At 46.3% G+C, this 20095-nt stretch overlaps 1 protein-coding gene across 14 annotated transcripts in view; it reads right to left on the minus strand.

Moving 5' to 3' along the window:
• The window catches only part of AAK1 (AP2 associated kinase 1), an 84215-nt gene extending 67362 nt beyond the window's left edge, over positions 1-16853 (minus strand). For all 14 annotated transcript variants that reach the window (XM_075601321.1, XM_075601318.1, XM_075601319.1 and 11 more), the window contains exon 1: positions 15939-16853. In XM_075601321.1, coding sequence (XP_075457436.1) covers positions 15939-16089 — 151 coding nt within the window. In that variant the 5' untranslated portion in view covers positions 16090-16853. The remainder of the gene's footprint in view (positions 1-15938) is intronic.
• Positions 16854-20095: the final 3242 nt, after the last annotated feature.

Consider the following 20095-nt stretch of genomic DNA (forward strand, 5'->3'; position numbering starts at 1 on the left):
AACTTAACAGAGCTCCTTATACTTCCTCCCAAACCTGGCCCTACTACCTCCTTCCACATTGCTATTGGAAATACGATCATTCAACCAGTAGCCCAAGCACGCTGCCTAGGGGTCACACTCTATTCCTCTCTCATATTCAAAACGTTTCTAAAACTTGTCGCTTTTTCCTCCGCAACATCACAAAGATACGCCGTTTCCTCTGTTACTCGACTGCTAAAACTCTGACTCAGGCCCTCATTCTCTCCCGTCTTGATTACTGTAACCTCCTGCTGTCCGGCCTTCCTGCCTGTCACCTATCTCCCCTACAATCTATCCTAAACGCTACTGCCAGAATCACTCTACTCTTTCCTAAATCTGTCTCTGCGTCTCCCCTCCTGAAATCCCTCTCCTGGCTTCCGATCCAATCCCGCATCTCACACTCCATTTCTTCTCCTCACTTTTAAAGCTTTACACTCCTCTGCCCCTCCTTACATCTCAGCCCTAATTTCTCGCTATGCACCATCCCGACTCTTGCGTTCTTCTCAAGGATGTCTTCTTTCTACTCCCTTTGTATCTAAAGCCCTCTCCCGCCTTAAACCTCTCACTGACTGCCCCGCACCTCTGGAATGCCCTTCCCCTCAATACCCTAGCACCCTCTCTATCCACCTTTAAGACCCACCTTAAGACACATTTGCTTAAAGAAGCATATGAATAGCACGTTGGATAATTCTGGACACATGATACATAAAGCTTGGCCCCTTGCAGACGCACTTACTAGAATTCCCCCCTACTGTCTCTATACGTTCTCCTTACCTACCAATTAGATTGTAAGCTCCTCGGAGCAGGGACTCCTCTTCCTTAATGTTACTCTTATGTCTGAAGCACTTATTCCCATGACCTTTTATTTATATTATTTGTTATTTATATGAATACAACATGTATCACTACTGTGAAGCGCTATGTATATTTATGGCGCTATATAAATAAAGACATACAATACAATCTTAAGTAAGGCTACGATTATACTGCCGGCGACGTCAGGCTGCGGTCGCTGGAAAAATCAAGTTGAGATGGCTTCCAGCCGTCGTTCTGTCGCGTCGCGCTTACTATAAGCTCACGCGACGGCAGCAATGTATTTGTTTTGACGTACCGTCGCATCGCAGTCACTATAAGCGCAGCCTAAGGCTTCAAAACCATTAACGAAGCCTATTAAATGGGGTGAGAGAATTTGCCATTTATTTACTGTAAATTAAGAATAATCTCTAACAAGTCTTGTTTCTTCATCGTCATTCATTGTATCCTTTATTTAGCAATCTAGAGATATCTACTTTGTTTCTATATTGTAGGTTTCCTGGGCAAGTATAAAATGGCTGCAGGTTTCACTTTGGTTTGCCTGTCTACTAATTAAGTCGTAACACACACACACACACACACACACACACACACACTTCAAAAAAGATAAATAGAATCACCATCTTACTCTCACAAGTTAACCCCATAGGTTTGAATAGGCCCAGCACTTACACATTTGAGTTGCCCTATAAACCTCAATAGAATCCCCCTCTTATAAATCTAGATGCTCCCATAGCATTATCCTGTTAAAAACCCACTCAAACACATCAGCAGCCCTAATAGATATTAATAGGACCAACCTCTTACACACATCAGCACCCCCACAGACTTTTACAGGATCCCCCATTTTAAAGGCCTGAATCTTGCGAATTCATGTGACAGAGTAGGGTGAGAGCTATGCAATTATAGGATTATATGGGAATGATTACAAATACAATGTGTTGAATATTTATAAAAGTGCTTTTGATCTACTGTCATCCCAAATCTTCTCTCTCTGCTTAGATTTCTTAGCATTTGTGAATCAGATTCACAGGCCTAAAAGCAACACTACTGTCACCATGGAAACCACCACCGCAGCATCCCGGGCAGGAGACAGGCCTAGTGTCTCTAACGCATTGCACTGGAATGTGCTAAAAGAGAAGAAGTTCAAAATTACCTATATGTACACACACACACACACACACACTTATATACTTAATTGCTTCATGTATGCAGTATATTACACTTAGGATCCAATGGCAATGATAATCGTGCCACCGGGAGCAATAACCTATTCTACAACTGTGTGTACATATAGCTCACAAAGCAATCCTCAGCTCCTTCCAACCAGTTAGAGGAGGAGGTCTCATCTTCTCTCCTCATCCCCCTCTACAGTACCCTGCACTCTCCATCCTATTCCTTCATATCGCCTCCGCTCCCTCTCCTCAACTAACCAATTTCTTCAAATTGTCTCTGAACACAGGCTCATTTCCTTCATCCTTCAAGCATGCTTCTGTCACACCCATCCTAAAGAAGCCTTCTCTCGATCCTGCCTCCCTATCTTCCTTCTACCATATGCATTCAAACTTGAACAACTGGACTCTCTAACACTCCAGTCTGGAATCAGTCATAACCACTTCCACTTAAACTGAAGTCACTAGTGACCTACTGTGACGAGGTAACCAGGCTCACAATAAAAGGTTTAAACCCATTTTGTTACCTCTGATCCATATATCTGGGTTCCAGAGTGTCAGCTCTTGAGCCCAGGGTATGTACATGCATAACCTGTAATGTGCGGTAATAAAGTATTTGATGTGTTTTCCCCTTTCCAGGAGTGCCAGCAAACAGAGATTGCTGTGGTATGAGTTTCAAGATGGGGTTTGCGGAGAATCTGTTGTCAGAATGTGCCTAGGTAGCAGGGTCCAGAGTTGCTGGATACCCCAAAATTTACCCGGGAATCATAAGTGATTCCTGGATACATGTAGGCACATTGTCCCGGCAAAACCTCCCCTTGAAAACGCTGTCGTGACTCACCACTAGGGGTTCCCTGCTTCAGCATAGACCAGAAAGGTAAAAGGAGCATAGGGATGTGTGGTGTCCCTGAAACAGTCAAGGGTGTCCTAGGTTAATGAGGATACCCAGTTAACGCCCATGTCACCCATAACCAGGATAGGGGTTTTGAGGTGCTCCAACCTTACATAGAAGGTTGTGAGGGGATTCTTAGAATCCATACTATGTCTATGAAATAGTGTGTGGGGAATATGGCTAGTGAAAAATAAGGTGCAGCTTTTTATTCTATTTCCCATACCAGAAAGACTTAGGTTTTTAAAGTGTATATTTTATTAACGAAGTGTGTTAAGTACATATATCCTTTGTGCAAATTAAATGATCTGGGACTTTCAAAACCAATGTTCTGACAGGCCACTGGGGCTACCAACTTGGTGCCAGTAGGTCTGATGGGACATCGGAGAAGAAAGCCACAGATGTCTGAGGTGTCAAAACTATTTGGGCAGGAGGGAAGAGCTCAAGTACCCATGTCCTTGGATGAATGGAAGTTCTCCGAATTTCCATTTGCCCCACCAGACTTGGAGATGCCAAGCCAGAGTGTGGCTTCTGAATAGCAAGTGGCTGAGGTGACAACCTTGCACATGCCCCTGGCACATTCAGCACCCCCACTTAACCCGCTTCACAAGACCAGCATCACTCTGATTGGCTGGTTGGGAAACTCCCATGCCCGGATTGGCTGCAGGGTTTTGTGAATGAAATTCAGAAGTATTATAAAATCAGATTGGTAGATTCTAAGCACCAAGTCCAGCAAGTAAATTCCAGTCCTCTGGAGAGAGGGGAGCGGTGGCGTCTGGAATTGCAGGCCGATTTCAGTTCCAGGACATTTCAGGCTCTGTCTCTGTCTCTGTCAGGGTAAGCTTTGGATTTAGAAGCCCCTGCACCTAGGAAAGTCTAGTTTTCACCCCCAGACCACCAGACGTGTGTGTTTTCTTATATAGTTTGTGTAACATTGTGTGTCTGCCTTTTTCTGTGAATAAATGTACAATTTATTTCATTTACCGGTTTTGCTCAATGTATGATCCTGGTAAGAAAGGTGTAAATGCCTGGTCTTCTGTGACATCTACTTAAGGTCAAATCTCAAGGGCAGTTCTCCCTACTTATTCATTTAGATCTTTCTGCTGCTTTTCAGACCGTTGATCACCCCCTCCTGCACACCTTCCATTCTATTGGCCTCCATGACACTGCCCTCTCCTCGTTTATATATCTTACCTAACTGAACGTACTTTCAGTGTTTGCATTGCTGGCACATCTCCACCTCACAGTCTAGGACCTCTACTCTTCTCCATGGACACCTCTTTCATTGGTAATCTAACAGTCATTTGGTCTTCACCATCACCTCTATACTTATGATATCCAAATCTACCACTGCTCTCCAATCCCATGTCACCAGCTGTCTTCCTGATATCAATCATAATTTAAAACTTAACATATAAAACTGAATTTATAATTTTCCCTCCTAACTCTACTTCGGATTTCTCACTTGCAGTAGATGATGCCACCATAACCCCTGATACCCCAAGGGATATGCCTAGGAGTCATTCTTGACTCCTCCTCATTCATCCCGCACATTCAGTACCTCTCCAAATCATGTTTCAACCGCAATTTTGGTAAAAAAATACGTCCCGTCCTCGTGGAACAATCCCCCCAAATTCTTACTCACGCACTCATATCCCGACTGGAATAGGGCAACCTGCTTCTTGCTGGTATCCTACCCTGTGCCAGTTGTCTCCTCTCCAATACATCCTAAAATGCTGCTGCTAGGCTTATTTCTGCTCACTTACAAAGCTATGCTTAACACCGCTACAATCTACATCTCTGCCCTAATTACCAAATACATTCCCCTCCGAAGTCTATACTCTGCTCTTGGTCTATGTCTCTTCACTTAACTCATTAGTTTTGCTCACTGCCATCTCCAAGACATTTCCCGTGCTGCACCCCAACTCTGCAATTCTCTACCATGCACACACTCCCTCTCCCCAACCATACATATATTTAAAGTTTAACAACACTTTTTTGAAGAGACCTCCAACTCTCTTGACGTTGATAACCCAACCCTTGCTGAGAAACTTGCACCCACACACTACTCCTTGTGTCTCTAGTCCACTCCTTCTAGATTGTAAGCTCATGGGGACAGGGACCTCCTTATTGTCTGTTTGACTCAACATATAAAGTTTTGTGAATAAGAAAAGTACACCCTCTGAATTCTATGGTTTTACATATCAGGACATAATCATCTGTTCCTTAGCAGGTCTTAAAATTAGGTAAATACAACCTCAGATGAACAACAACACATGACATATTACATTGTGTCATGATTTAAACAAAAATATAGCCAAAATAGATAAGCCATGAGTGAAAAACTAAGTACACCTTATGATTCAATAGCTTGTAGAACCACCTTTAGGAGCAATAACTTCAAGTAATCGTTTTCTGTATGACTTTATCAGTCTCTCACATCGTTGTGGATGGAATTTTGCCCCACTCTTCTTTACAACGTTGCTTCAGTTCATTGAGGTTTGTGGGCATTTGTTTATGCACAGCTCTTAAGGTCCTGCCACAGCATTTCAATCGGTTTGAGATCTGGACTTTGACTGGGCCATTGCACCCCCTTGATTCTTTTCTTTTTCAGCCATTCTGTTGTAGATTTGCTGGTGTGCTTGGGATCATTGTCCTGTTGCATGACCCAATTTCGGCCAAGCTTTATCTGTCGGACAGATGGCCTCACATTTGACTCTAGAATACTTTGGTACACAGAAAAGTTCATGGTCGACTCAATGACTGCAAGGTTCCCAGGTCCTGTGGCTGCATTAACAAGCCCAAATCCTCACCCCTCCACCACCGTGCTTGACAGTTGGTATGAGGTGTTTGTGCTGATATGCTGTGTTTGGTGTTTGCCAAACGTGGTGCTGTGCATTATGACCAAACATCTCCATTTTGGTCTCGTCTGTCCAAAGGACATTGTTCCCGAAGTCTTGTGGTTTGTTCAGATGCAACTTTGCAAACCTAAGCCATGCTGCCATGTTCTTTTTAGAGAGAAAAGGCTTTCTCCTGGCAACCCTTCCAAACAAACCATACCTGTTCAGTCTTTTTCTAATTGTACTGTCATGAACTTTAACATTTAACATGCTAACTGAGGCTTGTAAAGTCTGAGATGTAACTCCTCGGTTTTTTGCAATTTCTCTTGAGCATTGCACGGTCTGACCTTGGGGTGAATTTGCTGGGACGTCCACTCCTGGGAAGATTGGCAACTGTTTTGAATGTTTTCCACTTTTGAATAATCTCTCTCACTGTAGAATAATGGACTTTAAATTGTTTGGAAATGGCCTTATAACCCTTCCCAGATTGATGGGCAGCAACAATTGCTCCTCTAAGATCATTGCTGATGTCTTTCCTCATTGGCATTGTGTTAACACACACCTGAATGCTCCATACCAGCAAACTGCTAAAACTTCGGCTTTTATAGAGGTGGTCACACTTGCTGATGATCAATTAATCAAGGGCATTTGATTAGCAGCACCTGTCTGCTACTTATCTTAATTCCTATGGAAGCAGTAAGGGTGTACTTAGTTTTTCACACATAACTTCTCCATTTTGGCTTTATTTTGGTAAATAAATCATGACACGGTCTAATATGTCATGTGTTGTTGTTCATCTGAGGTTGTATTTACCTAATTTTAAGACCTGCTAAGGAACAGATGATTGTTATTAAGTCATGATATTTAAAACCAGAGACATAACATAAAACACAGACAAAGCTCAGTGCACATCCAGAAAAACTTATATACAGTACAGTGCATAAATATACATGTATAAATAACTAATAAATAAAATGGTCTTTTAGTTTAACATTTTGGCCAAATTGTTGTAAGCCCTTGAGCCAACTGCACGGCAGACCACGTTTCAAGGGTCCCTAACACTAACATAGATTCTTAATAACCTGTGCATTGCCGGGAAGAATGATTTATAATAAATCTGTCAATATTATTTGCAAAAGTTCTAAGTCTGATTGAAACTTTTATTAACCTGTACATTACCAGGAAAAGCACTCTGTAATAGATTTGTCACAATCACACTGCAAGCAAGCAAGCTTTGCAAGCAAGCAAACTAAGACTTAGAACTTTTGCAACTAATATTGACAGATTTATTATAAATCATTCTTCCTGGCAATACACAGGTTATTAAGAATCTATATTAGTGTTAGGGACCCTTGAAACGTGGTCTGCCGTGCAGTTGGCTCAAGGGCTTACAACAATTTGGCCAAAATGTTAAACTAAAAGACCATTTTATTTATTAGTTATTTATACATGTATATTTAGGCATTCTACCGTATATAAGTTTTTCTGGATGTGCACTGAGCTTTGTCTGTGTTTTATGTTATGTCTCTGGTTTTAAATATATATAATGCCATGCTCAGTAGCACTCCTCTGTGAAACTTATATGCTTATATATATGTTGTGGGTATTTTGGGGGTTCAATATGAGCTTGTAGGTGTTCTGTATGTTTTATGTCCTGATATGTAAAACCATAGAATTCAAAGAGGGTGTACTTTATTTTTCACACAATTGTATGTACTGTTTTGTTACACAATGTTATTGTCCTTTTACCCACATCGTACTGCGGAAAATGTTGGCCACATACACAAAAGATAGATATATTCTAACTTGTTTATTAATGACCTTGAGGTTGGCATATAGAGGTGATGACACTAAATTGTGTAAGGTAATAGAATCAGAGCAGGATGTAATTTCTCTCCTGCCGGACTTGGATAGACTAGAAACTTGGGCAGGTAAATGGCAGATGAGGTTTAATACAGATAAATGTAAGTGTAGCCAGGTACCCTCTTACCTCTTGGCCGGGGAGGGGGCGGCTGAGGAGGTGCTCGGGTGCTGCCGGAGCTACAGGCGGACTTGGCTAGGTGCGGAGAGCTGCTCCGGCACTTTGGAGCGCAGGCGGCGGCCATTTTTACTTTTGCGCATGCGCAGAGGCTAGAAGTACAGCGGCCATTACAGGTGGCTCCGCACTGCGTTCTGCGGAACTAGAGGTCCCAGCATGCCTTGAGGGAGATGTACAAACGTGGGGCAGCACAGTCAAAAGGAATGAGGGATCTACGCAAGGGAGAGAGTGTGTTTGGCGCGAATAAGGGACCACGCCAGTTGGGAGGAGGACGGCAAGGGGTGAGGACGTAATCACGGTGCAAGTAGCCCATGAACTAGGCCAGATCTCCCCTGCAAGCCCCAACTAGGCCCCTGAGCCCTGATTGTTGTGCTGTAGGAAAGGCCCCCAGATAGGGATAGCTCCCCTTAGCACACAGCAGCATTAATACACCGGTGACCGGAGGCCACGCAGTGACTTGTGGCCTGCGGTCTGAGACCAGACCACACCACAGGCTCCTATTGACTTTAAGGGAGACACTCCAGCGGGAGCTCCCTCAAGAGGCGGACGCCTCCAGCAAGGAGAGGGACAGAGAGAGGATTCGATAGACCCCGCATCATGGGCTCAAAGTACGGACCTGCAGATTCACCATCTCCAGATTGTCCTGGTCTGGCCTGAGACCAGTAGAGTTACCCACGTGGACCAACGGCCTTACAGAGGTGTTAGTGCTACTCCACACACACACACACACTTTTGGGTGGGCCTTGTCTGTGAACTACAGGGTGGTTAGGTGCCCAGGCACCCTCTGTACTTTGGGGGAACTCTACCAGGGGTGGTGAACAGTGTGTGGGTATTTTGCTGGGGTACTGTGTATGGTTACTGTTACACCTGTGTGCGCGTATTTCTTGCTACTGTATTTAGGTCCTGTGAGGGTTATCCAGCTAAGCTAGGATACCTCCCTGGTGAAGACGCTGTATCAAGGTAGACATGCTCACCCTAGGCTCCCAGCGGCGGAGGCTTAGGCCTTCTGTGAGCCACAGGTAAAGACAGCACTCGTAGTTCCCATTGTCATAGGGAAAAGGAGCTACATAAGGTTAAGAATTTAAAAAACAAGAATAAACAGGCGATTTATAAATGAAATGGGGATACATTTGGGGAATCCTGGATGGAGAAGGATTTAGGAGTGCTTGTAGAATAGCAGGCTTAGCAATAGTGCCCAAAGTCATGCAGTAGCTGCAAAGGCAAACAAGATCTTATCTTGCATTAAACGGGCAATGGATGGAAGGGAAGTAAACATAATTATGCCCCTTTACAAAGCATTAGTAAGACCACACCTTGAACATGGAGCACAATTTTGGGCGCCACTCCTTAGAAAAGACATTATGGAATTAGAGAAAGTGCAGAGAAGAGCCACCAAATTAATAAAGGGGATGTACAATCTAACTTACGAGGAGAGGTTAGCTAAATTAGATTTATTTACATTAGAAAAAGGAGGAGTCTAAGAGGGGATATGATAACTATATACAAATATATTCGGGGACACTACAAGGAGCTTTAAAAATAACTATTCGTCCCTAGGGCAGTACAAAGGTCACAGGGTCATCACTTAAGGTTGGAGGAAAGGAGATTTCACCAGCAACAAAGGAAAGGGTTCTTTACAGTAAGGGCAGTTACAATTTGGAATTCATTACCCATGGAGACTGTGATGGCAGATACAATAGATATGCTATAAAAAAAATTGGACATCTTTTTAGAAAGGAAAGGTATACAGTACAGAGATATACCAAATATGTAAACATGGGAAGGATGTTGATCCAGGGATTAATTCGACTGCCAATTCTTGGAGTCAGGAAGGAATTTCTTTTTCCCCTTATGAGATATCATTGGCTGATATTTCACTAGAGTTTTTTTGTTAGCCTTCCTCTGGATCAATATACTGTAATTACAGATATAGGATAAAGTATCTGTCATCAGAACTTGATAGACGCATGTCTTTTTTTTCCAACCTTCTCTATGTAACTTATGTAATGTATACACAAATACATAAAAATATACAGATCTAGAAATGAATATAAGACTCGCTCATTTTAGCATCACCTGTTCCAATATAGCATTATAATTTCTAGCTCTAACGGCAGAAAGTTTTCCGTTACGTATGCGTCAGCGTATAACAACAAAAAGATACACACACACACACACACACGACAATTTATAAACATTGCTTTAACAAACAAAAAAAATGTATATACATAAAATACACATAAAATACACAAACGTAAAGGCACAGGTCAGTTCCCCTCACATGCCAGGACATTAAGGGAAAGGTCTATGTAAATTATTCATTTGAAGCTGCGGTCACCGAGTGGTAATGGTGCAGGGACATTTAGTAGAAAATATACTTTACACACTGAAGCTAGTCAGCATTGACCTAGACAGCGAGATACAATACACTTGGCCTTCATGTTAGAAGGAATTTGGCCTTGGGAAAAATAGGCCAGGGGGCTCCTAGCAGAACATTCAAAACATACAGCAGATTGGCCCTGTCCTGCTCATTCCCCCATCCTGCTGAGAGGCCTCGGACCGCTTTAGATACCTGGCTTTTTTTCATTGTTGTTTAGGATCGGTCTATTTAAATGCAATGCTATTGATTTCAGAACCTTCAACACCTCTGCTGGAAAGTTGTTCTATGGATCAACTACCCTTTTGTGGAAAAAGGGCTTACCCTGAACTCCATAGTCTCCAGCTAGAGTGTGGCCACTTATTGTAGCATTCCTATATGAAAAATGCTTTACTTCATTGATGCCTTCAATGTATTTGAAGTTCTCTATCATATCATCCCAATGCGTTGCAGCCTGCTCTGCTAATGAAGCCACACAATGTCAGACTGTGACATTGCTGTATTACAGAGTTGAGAGAGGAGGGGAGAGGCCCCAGTATCCCCTGGGCATTTAATAATGATGCTTTGTGAATCGGCATCAGCCACATGTAACTGCTGAGCCAGCAATTCAGTGGAAGGAAGAAAGCAGGGGGAGAAAAAGAAGGGGAGGGGGGGGGGAAGAGAAGAGACAGGGGAAGGGGGAGGGGAGGAAGAAGAGACAGGGGAAGGGGGGGAAAGAAGAGACAGGGGAAGGGGGGGGGAAAGAAGAGATAGGGGAAGGGGGGGAGAAAGAAGAGATAGGGGAAGGGGGGGAGAAAGAAGAGACAGGGGAAGGGGGGGGAGAAGAGACAGGGGAAGGGGGGGGGAGAAGAGACAGGGGAAGGGGGGGGGAGAAGAGAGAGGGGAAGGGGGGGGGAGAAGAGAGAGGGGAAGGGGGGGGGGAAGAGACAGGGGAAGGGGGGGGGAGAAGAGACAGGGGAAGGGGGGGGGAGAAGAGACAGGGGAAGGGGGGGAAGAAGAGACAGGGGAAGGGGGGGAGAAGAGACAGGGGAAGGGGGGGAAGAAGAGACAGGGGAAGGGGGGGGGAGAAGAGACAGGGGAAGGGGGGGGAAGAAGAGACAGGGGAAGGGGGGGGGAAAGAAGAGATAGGGGAAGGGGGGGGAGAAAGAAGAGACAGGGGAAGGGGGGGGGAGAAGAGACAGGGGAAGGGGGGGAGAAGAGACAGGGGAAGGGGGGGGAGAAGAGACAGGGGAAGGGGGGGGAGAAGAGACAGGGGAAGGGGGGGGAAGAAGAGACAGGGGAAGGGGGGGGAGAAGAGACAGGGGAAGGGGGGGAAGAAGAGACAGGGGAAGGGGGGGGGAGAAGAGACAGGGGAAGGGGGGGAAAGAAGAGACAGGGGAAGGGGGGGGGAGAGACAGGGGAGGGAAAAGAGAGGCGGGGGGAAAGAGAGGCGGGGGGAAAGAGAGGCGGGGGGAAAGAGAGGCGGGGGGAAAGAGAGGCGGGGGGAAAGAGAGGCGGGGGGAAAGAGAGGGGGGGGAAAGAGAGGGGGGGGAAAGAGAGGGGGGGGGAAAGAGAGGGGGGGGTAAAGAGAGGGGGGGGTAAAGAGAGGGGGGGGAAAGAGAGGGGGGGGGGAAGAGAGGGGGGGGGAAAGAGAGGGGGGGGGAAAGAGAGGGGGGGGGAAAGAGAGGGGGGGGGGAAAGAGAGGGGGGGGGAAAGAGAGGGGGGGGAAAGAGAGGGGGGGGAAAGAGAGGGGGGGGAAAGAGAGGGGGGGGGGGAAAGAGGGGGGGGGAAAGAGAGGGGGGGGGGAAAGAGAGGGGGGGGGGAAAGAGAGGGGGGGGGAAAGAGAGGGGGGGGAAAGAGAGGGGGGGGGAAAGAGAGGGGGGGAAAGAGAGGGGGGGGGAAAGAGAGGGGGGGGGAAAGAGAGGGGGGGGGAAAGAGAGGGGGGAAAGAGAGGGGGGGAAAGAGAGGGGGGAAAGAGGGGGGGGGAAGAGGGGGGGGGAAAGAGGGGGGGGGAAAGAGAGGGGGGGGAAAGAGAGGGGGGGAAAAGAGAGGGGGGGAGAGATGGGAGGGAGAGACGGGGGGGGAGAAAGGGGGGGAAGAGAGGGGGGGGGGAGAGAGGAGGGGGGAAAGAGAGGGGGGGAAGAGAGGGGGGGAAAGAGAGGGGGGGAAAGAGAGGGGGGGGGAAGAGAGGGGGGGGAAAGAGAGGGGGGGGAAAGAGAGGGGGGGGAAAGAGAGGGGGGGGGAAGAGAGGGGGGGGGGAAGAGAGGGGGGGGGAAGAGAGGGGGGGGGAAGAGAGGGGGGGGAAAGAGAGGGGGGGGAAAGAGAGGGGGGGGAAAGAGAGGGGGGGGGAAGAGAGGGGGGATAGAGAGGGGGGGATAGAGAGGGGGGGGAAAGAGAGGGGGGGGAAAGAGGGGGGGGGAAAGAGAGGGGGGGGGAAAGAGAGGGGGGGGAAAGAGAGGGGGGGGAAAGAGAGGGGGGGAAAGAGAGGGGGGGGAAAGAGAGGGGTGGGAAAGAGAGGGGTGGGAAAGAGAGGGGTGGGAAAGAGAGGGGGGGGAAAGAGAGGGGGGGGAAAGAGAGGGGGGGGGAAGAGAGGGGGGAAAAGAGAGGGGGAAAAGAGAGGGGTGAAAAGAGAGGGGGGGAAGAGGGGTGAAAAAAGAGGGGGGGGGAAGAGGGGGGGGAAGGAGGGGGGGGAAAGAGGGGGGGGAAAGAGGGGGGGGAAAGAGGGGGGGGAAGAGGGGGGGAAGAGGGGGAGGGAGAGAAAGAGGGGGGAGAGAGAGAGAGGGGAGAGAAAGAGGGGAGAGAAAGAGGGGAGAGAGAGAGGGGAGAGAGAGAGAGTGGGGAGAGTGAGAGGGGGGAGAGAGAGGGGGGAGAGAGAGAGGGGGTAGATGACTCAAGGGCAATGACTGAAGAGGGAAATAAAGAGGGTAAAGAAAGACAGGGAAGAATGAGTGGCAGACAGAAGGAGAGGGAGATAGAGGGGAAAATAGTAAATGGAGAAGAGATGGGAAATAGGGAGGGTGAATGAGAATAAAGAGAAGGAAAGAGGGACAAAATAGTGAGTTAGAGGGGGAAAGAGAGAGGAAGAATGACAGACAGAGCACAAGGAGAGTGAACCACAGACAGACAGATACATAGAGAGAGACATACAAAGATTAAGAGCGCACACATGGGCCCTGAATTAACATGCCTTTCTTCCCTTGCTCACTAAAATGTTAAGCTTCCCTCATTTAAACTTGGCCTAGCAAGAGAATGGCAGCTACACAGCATACTGAATATAGGGGTCTTAGGCTGGGATTCCCTAAGCGCCCTGATGTGGCGTGTCACACACTGATCCGGCATTCCCTGACTTGGGTGCGGACGTGCGATGCCCAACATCAGCACTTAGTAAATTCCGACCCTAGAAAAGAACGGGAGCGTAAAGGATTAGCGCCTCCAAAACATGGCAAGCCTAAAAGGTTTAGATCTGCTTATTATAAAGTTCCTTCAAGCAAATCCCCATAACCCACAACTACTCTATACTGAAAACCAGCTCTCTGCGCAGGTTCAATGAACAGGAGACTGAGGCCATTAAGACATGTACACCCCAGAAGGGTCTAAATGAATTAATTGCACTGGCATGTTTAATCCTTTCGCTGCTGACCCCTCTGGCAGCAAAAGGTTTAATAGGTTAAATGTGTGTGGTCCTTTTTAAAGTGTTTTTAAATTACTTTTTGAAACGTAATCTTTAACTCATCTCTGTGTGCGCTCGGGCTGTTTTTTATGTTGACCGTAATGTGTAAAGTCATTCTGATGCCATCAGTCAGATAAACCGAAGTAGTCGATAAAGCCGGAACCTAGCAGGCCCAGAGAAAAGCGAAACCTATCCAATTTTTTCTTAGGATACTAAAATCGTTGAAGGCCAATGGCACTAATAAGATGCCACGTGACTGCCCCCAATAAAGAGTGCCAAAGCTTAGTGCCGTTTAGTAAACGAGGCCCTACGAGCACCCTGAAACCTTAACCCACATTAAAAATCAGCAGTGTACCCTGTGGTTCTGTAAACCAATGAGGCTGCAATTGGTTGAAAGCAGGTCGTTCGTTATACTTGACCCTTTTATATACTGCTGCATGTACTTTTCAATGGCATTGCCCATGCTGTGAAGGAAGCAAGATGAAACCATGCTTACTTAACCCATTCTATAAATCACCAGTCACAGAAACAAGGGGTATCTGTGTATCCAAAATATTGCCAAATCTGTTTTTCATTTATTTTTTGCAAATGCATTATTCCTGAATAAATTAAATGAATCCTGGGGGAGTTGACACCATGAAAGGGGAAACGAGTCGCAGTTACCGCCATGCCTTCTGTTTGTCTATCGAAACACCTTGTCTGTTTATATCCCCTATTTTACTCTGCAATCATGTACCAGGCCTAAATTGTATTCTACATTTCTTAAACCTGGAAGTTCAAGAATGATTTTGCTATACTGGGCTCCATTGAAGGACGTCTGTTCCATGCATCCACTACTCTTTCAGTGAACACAGGCCATCACATTACACCTAAAATCTGCCTTTTTATGGCTTCACTTACAACCCTCTTGTTAATTTCCGCAAAAAAAATAAATGCTTTTTTTTTTTTATACCGGTGGGCTTTTGGAGGGGAAAAAAAAAACACCTTAGAGGCTTGTTTCAGGCCCACCTGGGAGAAAAGGGGTTACATTGAGATTTGAATCTGCTATTTCATCAGGAACATTTGGGAGGAATTATACCATCTCCTCCAACCAGAATTCACTAGGTCACACTAAATGTCGCCCTTTAATATCCTAATCACAGGGTTCACGATACCTTCCATGCTGCTACAAAATTATTTATGAAGGTTGCTAAAATGTCTGACACACATACACTCTAATCACTGTAACGCTGAGGTGAGCGCAGACATTTGCTTAGTTAGGACTCCCTAACACATGCAGCATGTATTATTAACTCTAGGTGCTTGCAATTCGCAGTTAGGCTGCGCGGCCTGGGTTTGAAAGGCACAAGACATTTTCCAATTATGCAGCAAATATGAATGTTGAAGGAGGCGTTATGTGGGTGAGTGCTCACAGTGTACTGTTGCTGATTTAAGGCCTCTACATTGAAGCATGTGTGTGCAAATGAAGTGCCATTTAAATATTTACTGTGAAAACAGGCACATAGCCTCACGTCGTTACCAAAGCCATCTCATATCCACAGGTATATACATTTAAAATATATAGGGTAACTTGTCCCCATGGAATACAGTCACACCCTATTATTGCTTCATGTTAGTTGTACTTTGAAATAGGAGACATGCAACATTGTGTCCAGGGAGAGAGACACACACAGTTAACACAGCTACAGACACAAAGGTTACAACCGGAGTACCTACCCCGAGAAGCTTGCAATCTACAGCATAACCCGTTAGCGACAGTGAATGGCCATTCCAAGGAGCTCCACGGATGGCCATTAATGTTTAGTGAATGAGGAGTCTAGACCGAAAGCTCTTCAGGTTAATCCCCTTCCCTTTGTATCTTGCGCTAATATTGCCCGATATATACATTTACACATATACAGTCTGTGTAAAGATTGTAATTCATAATTTATTAATATCAGTCATATTATGTGTGTGTGTACTGGATATGTACATAATTGACACCCTTCATTGCCAAGCGACACTCACCCTAAAGATATTAACCCCTTTGCTGCCAGAGGCCTAACAACTCATAGCTTTTCCCATTGCTAGCCCATCTGGCAGTCAAGGGGATTAAATAATAAAATAGTCGGGGGGGGGGGAGGAGGGGAATACTTTAGTTACCTTCAGCCAAAACCTCATCCACGGTGACTTGATGCCTCCCGATGTTGAACACTCTGCCAACATACCCAGTGCCAAGGCCGCTGGCAGAACCGCCACCGACACCGGATCCCGACCCTCCCAGGTCGCGGCGGGAGTCGAAAAACTTCTTCATCTTCTCCGACCCCGAAAGACGAACCCCTCCTACCCCCCCGAATCAGCTTCGTCTGCGAAATGCAGATCGGACAAATTTTTTCATTCAACTGCTCGCAAACCCTCTAAATAATTCAAAATAAATAAATGCACTTGGTCCCTTTATTCAAAAATAAAGGGTAAAATCCTGCAGTCAAATTTGAATAAAAGGAGGGAGAGAAAAATGTGATATAGATAGATATATAGGGTGATATCCTTAAGTTGAAAAATAATGCATAGTGAGCATTTTAGAACTGCATCTGAGGTGGAGGCTGGGAGGTGTATATTAAATAACCCAGCCTATGCATCAAATATTAAACAAATGCCTATTAAGACTGCTCCCCAAATGTATGCATTGCAAGCAGCCTCAAGTAGGGAATCAGCCCTATAGGTAATTCAGATGCAATCCTGCAGCCGGATCCATGAAGAATTAGATGGAATATTGTGTATGGAGAGCAGCAGAAATGGTTAGCAAAGCAGCTGATGATGATAACTGGGACTTAACCAGGAAATGAACAGTAACAGGAAATGACTTCTATTTTACAAATCCTCCCCCTCCCTGTCCCTGTCGCTGATCAGCATTTAGCTGCCTATGGATATTATACAGCCCAAGACACCCCCTCTGCCCTATGCAAACAGCCAGCTCTCTATAAGCAAAGAAAATAGAGGAGCACAGCAGAAGGATGGACAATATAAAATAAAGACAGCGGATTTCCAGCTATTCAGCATAGCATGCCCTGTCCTCCCCCCATGTGCATGCTGGGAGTTGTAGTCCTCCAGGAGGCTGGTTTATGAAGCATGACAGATGCAGGAACTACAGTTCCCATGGGGCGTTAGTCGCTGCATCTGGGGTTAAGCCATCTGCCGAATCCTTCTGTAGCTACAATGTAGCAGTGTGTTCATTTACCTGAGTCTAATGTAGACCAATGGCCCTTTTCATCAATGTATGCACTCAGCATTTTAACACCTGCGCTACCATCTTTAACCCGTTGCTGGCTCTGGCAGAGAATGAGTTAAAACATAACATGTACAGTTCAACATATTGTTATTTCTATTCCAATTTAGAAATCCCCTTTCTTCCTTTTTTATTCAACTCCGATATATTGATGTGAAAACAATCTTTATGGGGTATCTTAAATATGGCCGCCGTTAGTGTGGTTTCTTTGCAAGTCCTTCTACTGCAGCCCATATCCCTTCGAGGTTGAAATCAGCCTTACGTTACTTAGGCGTTTTACTCATACCGACCCCTAACAGGGGCAACGTGTACTGTGTATAGTGCGCTGAGTCTTTGAGACAGCAAAAGTAATGTAATAATGTGCCATAAGAACCTGAGTTTGATCTACTTGGGGATACAGCACCACTACTTTTTATTTATAAACCAAGAGTAACACTACTTTGTTATTTACAAACCCAGAGTACTACTACAGAGAACAGCAAAACCCTTTAAAATGCCCCCTTGACTTTGCCCAGTACACTTATCCTAGGTACCTACATATATTATAGTTGTACTAAGCCATATGTTTTCCTACATTATTATACTATAAAATATTTGGATAATCTTTTTTAAATGGAAAAAATAGCAAATAAATATTTAGATTTGGTCCTTTACAGTCAGAGTTAGGAAACGGGAGCTGAGGTTAAAAAAAAACCCTCTTATGTTATTGAGTTCAACCTTTGTTAAGTTGTAACTGGGTGAGATACACAGCAGCATTATGTGATTGTCCTTTGACGTGACATGTTTAGGCTTAACGTGAAGTTAACGCATCAATCCCCACAGAAGCCTGGGCCTATATGAGTTTAACTCATATGTAGCCAGGTCTCCCCAGCCTGCCAGCACCCCCCTCACCTTTCTGACGATCGCGGGTGCAGCCGAGTCAAATGGCGGCACCGCGCGGCGATCTCAGGGGTGAGGGCGGTCAGGCCCCGGCTCGGGGGTTGCCGGGGACGCGTGTGGCCGGTTGCTAAGGCCGCACGCGCGTTACAGGACTCCCGGCGCTCTCGGAGCCGGGTGGTAAGGGCGCCGCCATTGCGCCTCAGTTCGCACATGCGCAGTAAGACCCCGGCAGCTCAGACAGCTCGCGCATGCGCAGAAGGTACCCTAGAGCCAGGGAACAGTTGCGTGAGGGTAGGGAAGGCGCAGGAGAGGTTGCGGCGGCCATTAGGGGTTAGTGCAGGCACAGGAAAGGAGCGCACGCGGCCCCTATGTGTTTTTAGGCTCCATGGGACTACAACTCCCATGGGGCATAGCGAGGCAGGCACCAGGTGCCTCATAGGAGCCAATAGGGCTGAAGGACTGCCCTGGAGGAAAGAGATACATTGTTTGGGCTGCAGCTACGCAGTCAGTTGGAGCAGCGGAGCAGAAGGGGAAGGAAGGGTGCAGGGAGTGAGTGAAGCTCCTGCATTGCGTAAGGTCCCCTACATCCCAGGTAGGCCCCAAGTCCCCACCAGGTTAGTGGGTAAGCGCTGAGGGACGGCCCAAGATAGGGACGCTGCCCTTAGTGCGTTAATGTGCTGTCTTGTCAGGGTCACGGCGGGCAGTGCTGTGAGGCCTGACAAGAAGGCATAGGGTTAGTGTGCAGCAAGTTGCTGTACGCATTCAGTAGGTTGTAGCGCGTAGCTACCCCGTTAGTTAGTGTTAGGGAGAGTCAGGACTGGGAAGAGTAGGGGGAACGGAGCAGGTTATTAACCCCTTAGGTCCCAGAGAGGTCCTCACTCCCCAGTTTGTGGTGCTACAGGGACAGGCCCTAGGTTAGGGACCGTGTCATGTAGTGCCAGTCTTAGATAGGGATCAGCGGATGCTGCAGTTCCTTGAAAGAGATTTGGTGCTCAAAGACAAAGACTATCTTCAGGGTGGGACCGCCCCTGGCGGACCCCAAGCAAGGATTCACCGGACCGGATCAGACGGGATCCCAGAACGACAGAGCCTTTGTGAAGTTCCTTGCAGGCCCGAGTGCAGGAGCACTCGGCAGGTACTCTATAAGTGCACCAAAAAAGCTTAACATTCTCTCTCACCTAGTGGCAGTGCTGACCACGGGACAAAGGGGTTGGGCTGTGGGCACTGTGGGGATGTTATATGGTGGTGATGTTATGAGTACAAGAGATGATGTAATAGTTATGTTAGTGTTTGTTCATTCAGTAAACCTGTTATCCATAATACTGGTGTATGTGGTTTCTGGGTGGGTTCCTATGTTAGGGTCATTCTACATTTCCATAGAATCCTACATAGGTGGAGGCGCTGAAACAAGAACCGTTCCAGAGGATTCACCCCAGGCTCTCACTAGCGGAGGCTCAGACCTCCTGTGAGCCTGCAGGTATACGCACCACACCGGTAACACCGCATGTTCTACGCACCCACACTATATATGCGATTGGGTGGGGTGGAATACCCGTTACACATATAATGTTAGTATCGTGTCCTGCTTTCCTAGATTTAATAAATATAATGTTCCTTGTCTCTAGCTTCTGAGGTTACCATGGTAACGTTTAGACGGCAAAGAGCTCTGGGGAGAACTCCTTTTAACCTCCCAGACACTTAGTATTTTAAACGTTTTACTTTATATCTTGTGAAAAAAGCATCAAATTGATAAGGTTTTTTTGTGTGCTCGTATGTTTATTTTTTTTATTAGATGGGAAGCAGCAAGTCTCCGAAGATGCACCCGGTTAATTTCAGCTCTGGGGATCCCCTGCTTCCCGAGATACCTATCTCATTAGGTCATTCAGCAGCACCTACGCAGGTTACATAGTTACATAGTATGTATGTATATATTTATATAACGCCAAAAGTGTACTCAGTGCTTCACAAAGAATACAGTACAGGGAATTAAAATACAATAAGCAAAGCAAAATCAGACAAAAGGAAAGGAAATCCCTGCCCCGAAGAGCTTACAATCTAAGTGGTATTTTGGGAGACTTACAGAGACAGCAAGTGAGGGAATACGTGCTGTAGATGGCAGTGCTTTGCCACAATTGGTGGTGGGAGTGACTGTGGG

This window comes from Ascaphus truei, chromosome 5 (genome assembly GCF_040206685.1).
Source record: "Ascaphus truei isolate aAscTru1 chromosome 5, aAscTru1.hap1, whole genome shotgun sequence".
Classification (NCBI taxonomy): Eukaryota; Metazoa; Chordata; class Amphibia; order Anura; family Ascaphidae; genus Ascaphus; species Ascaphus truei.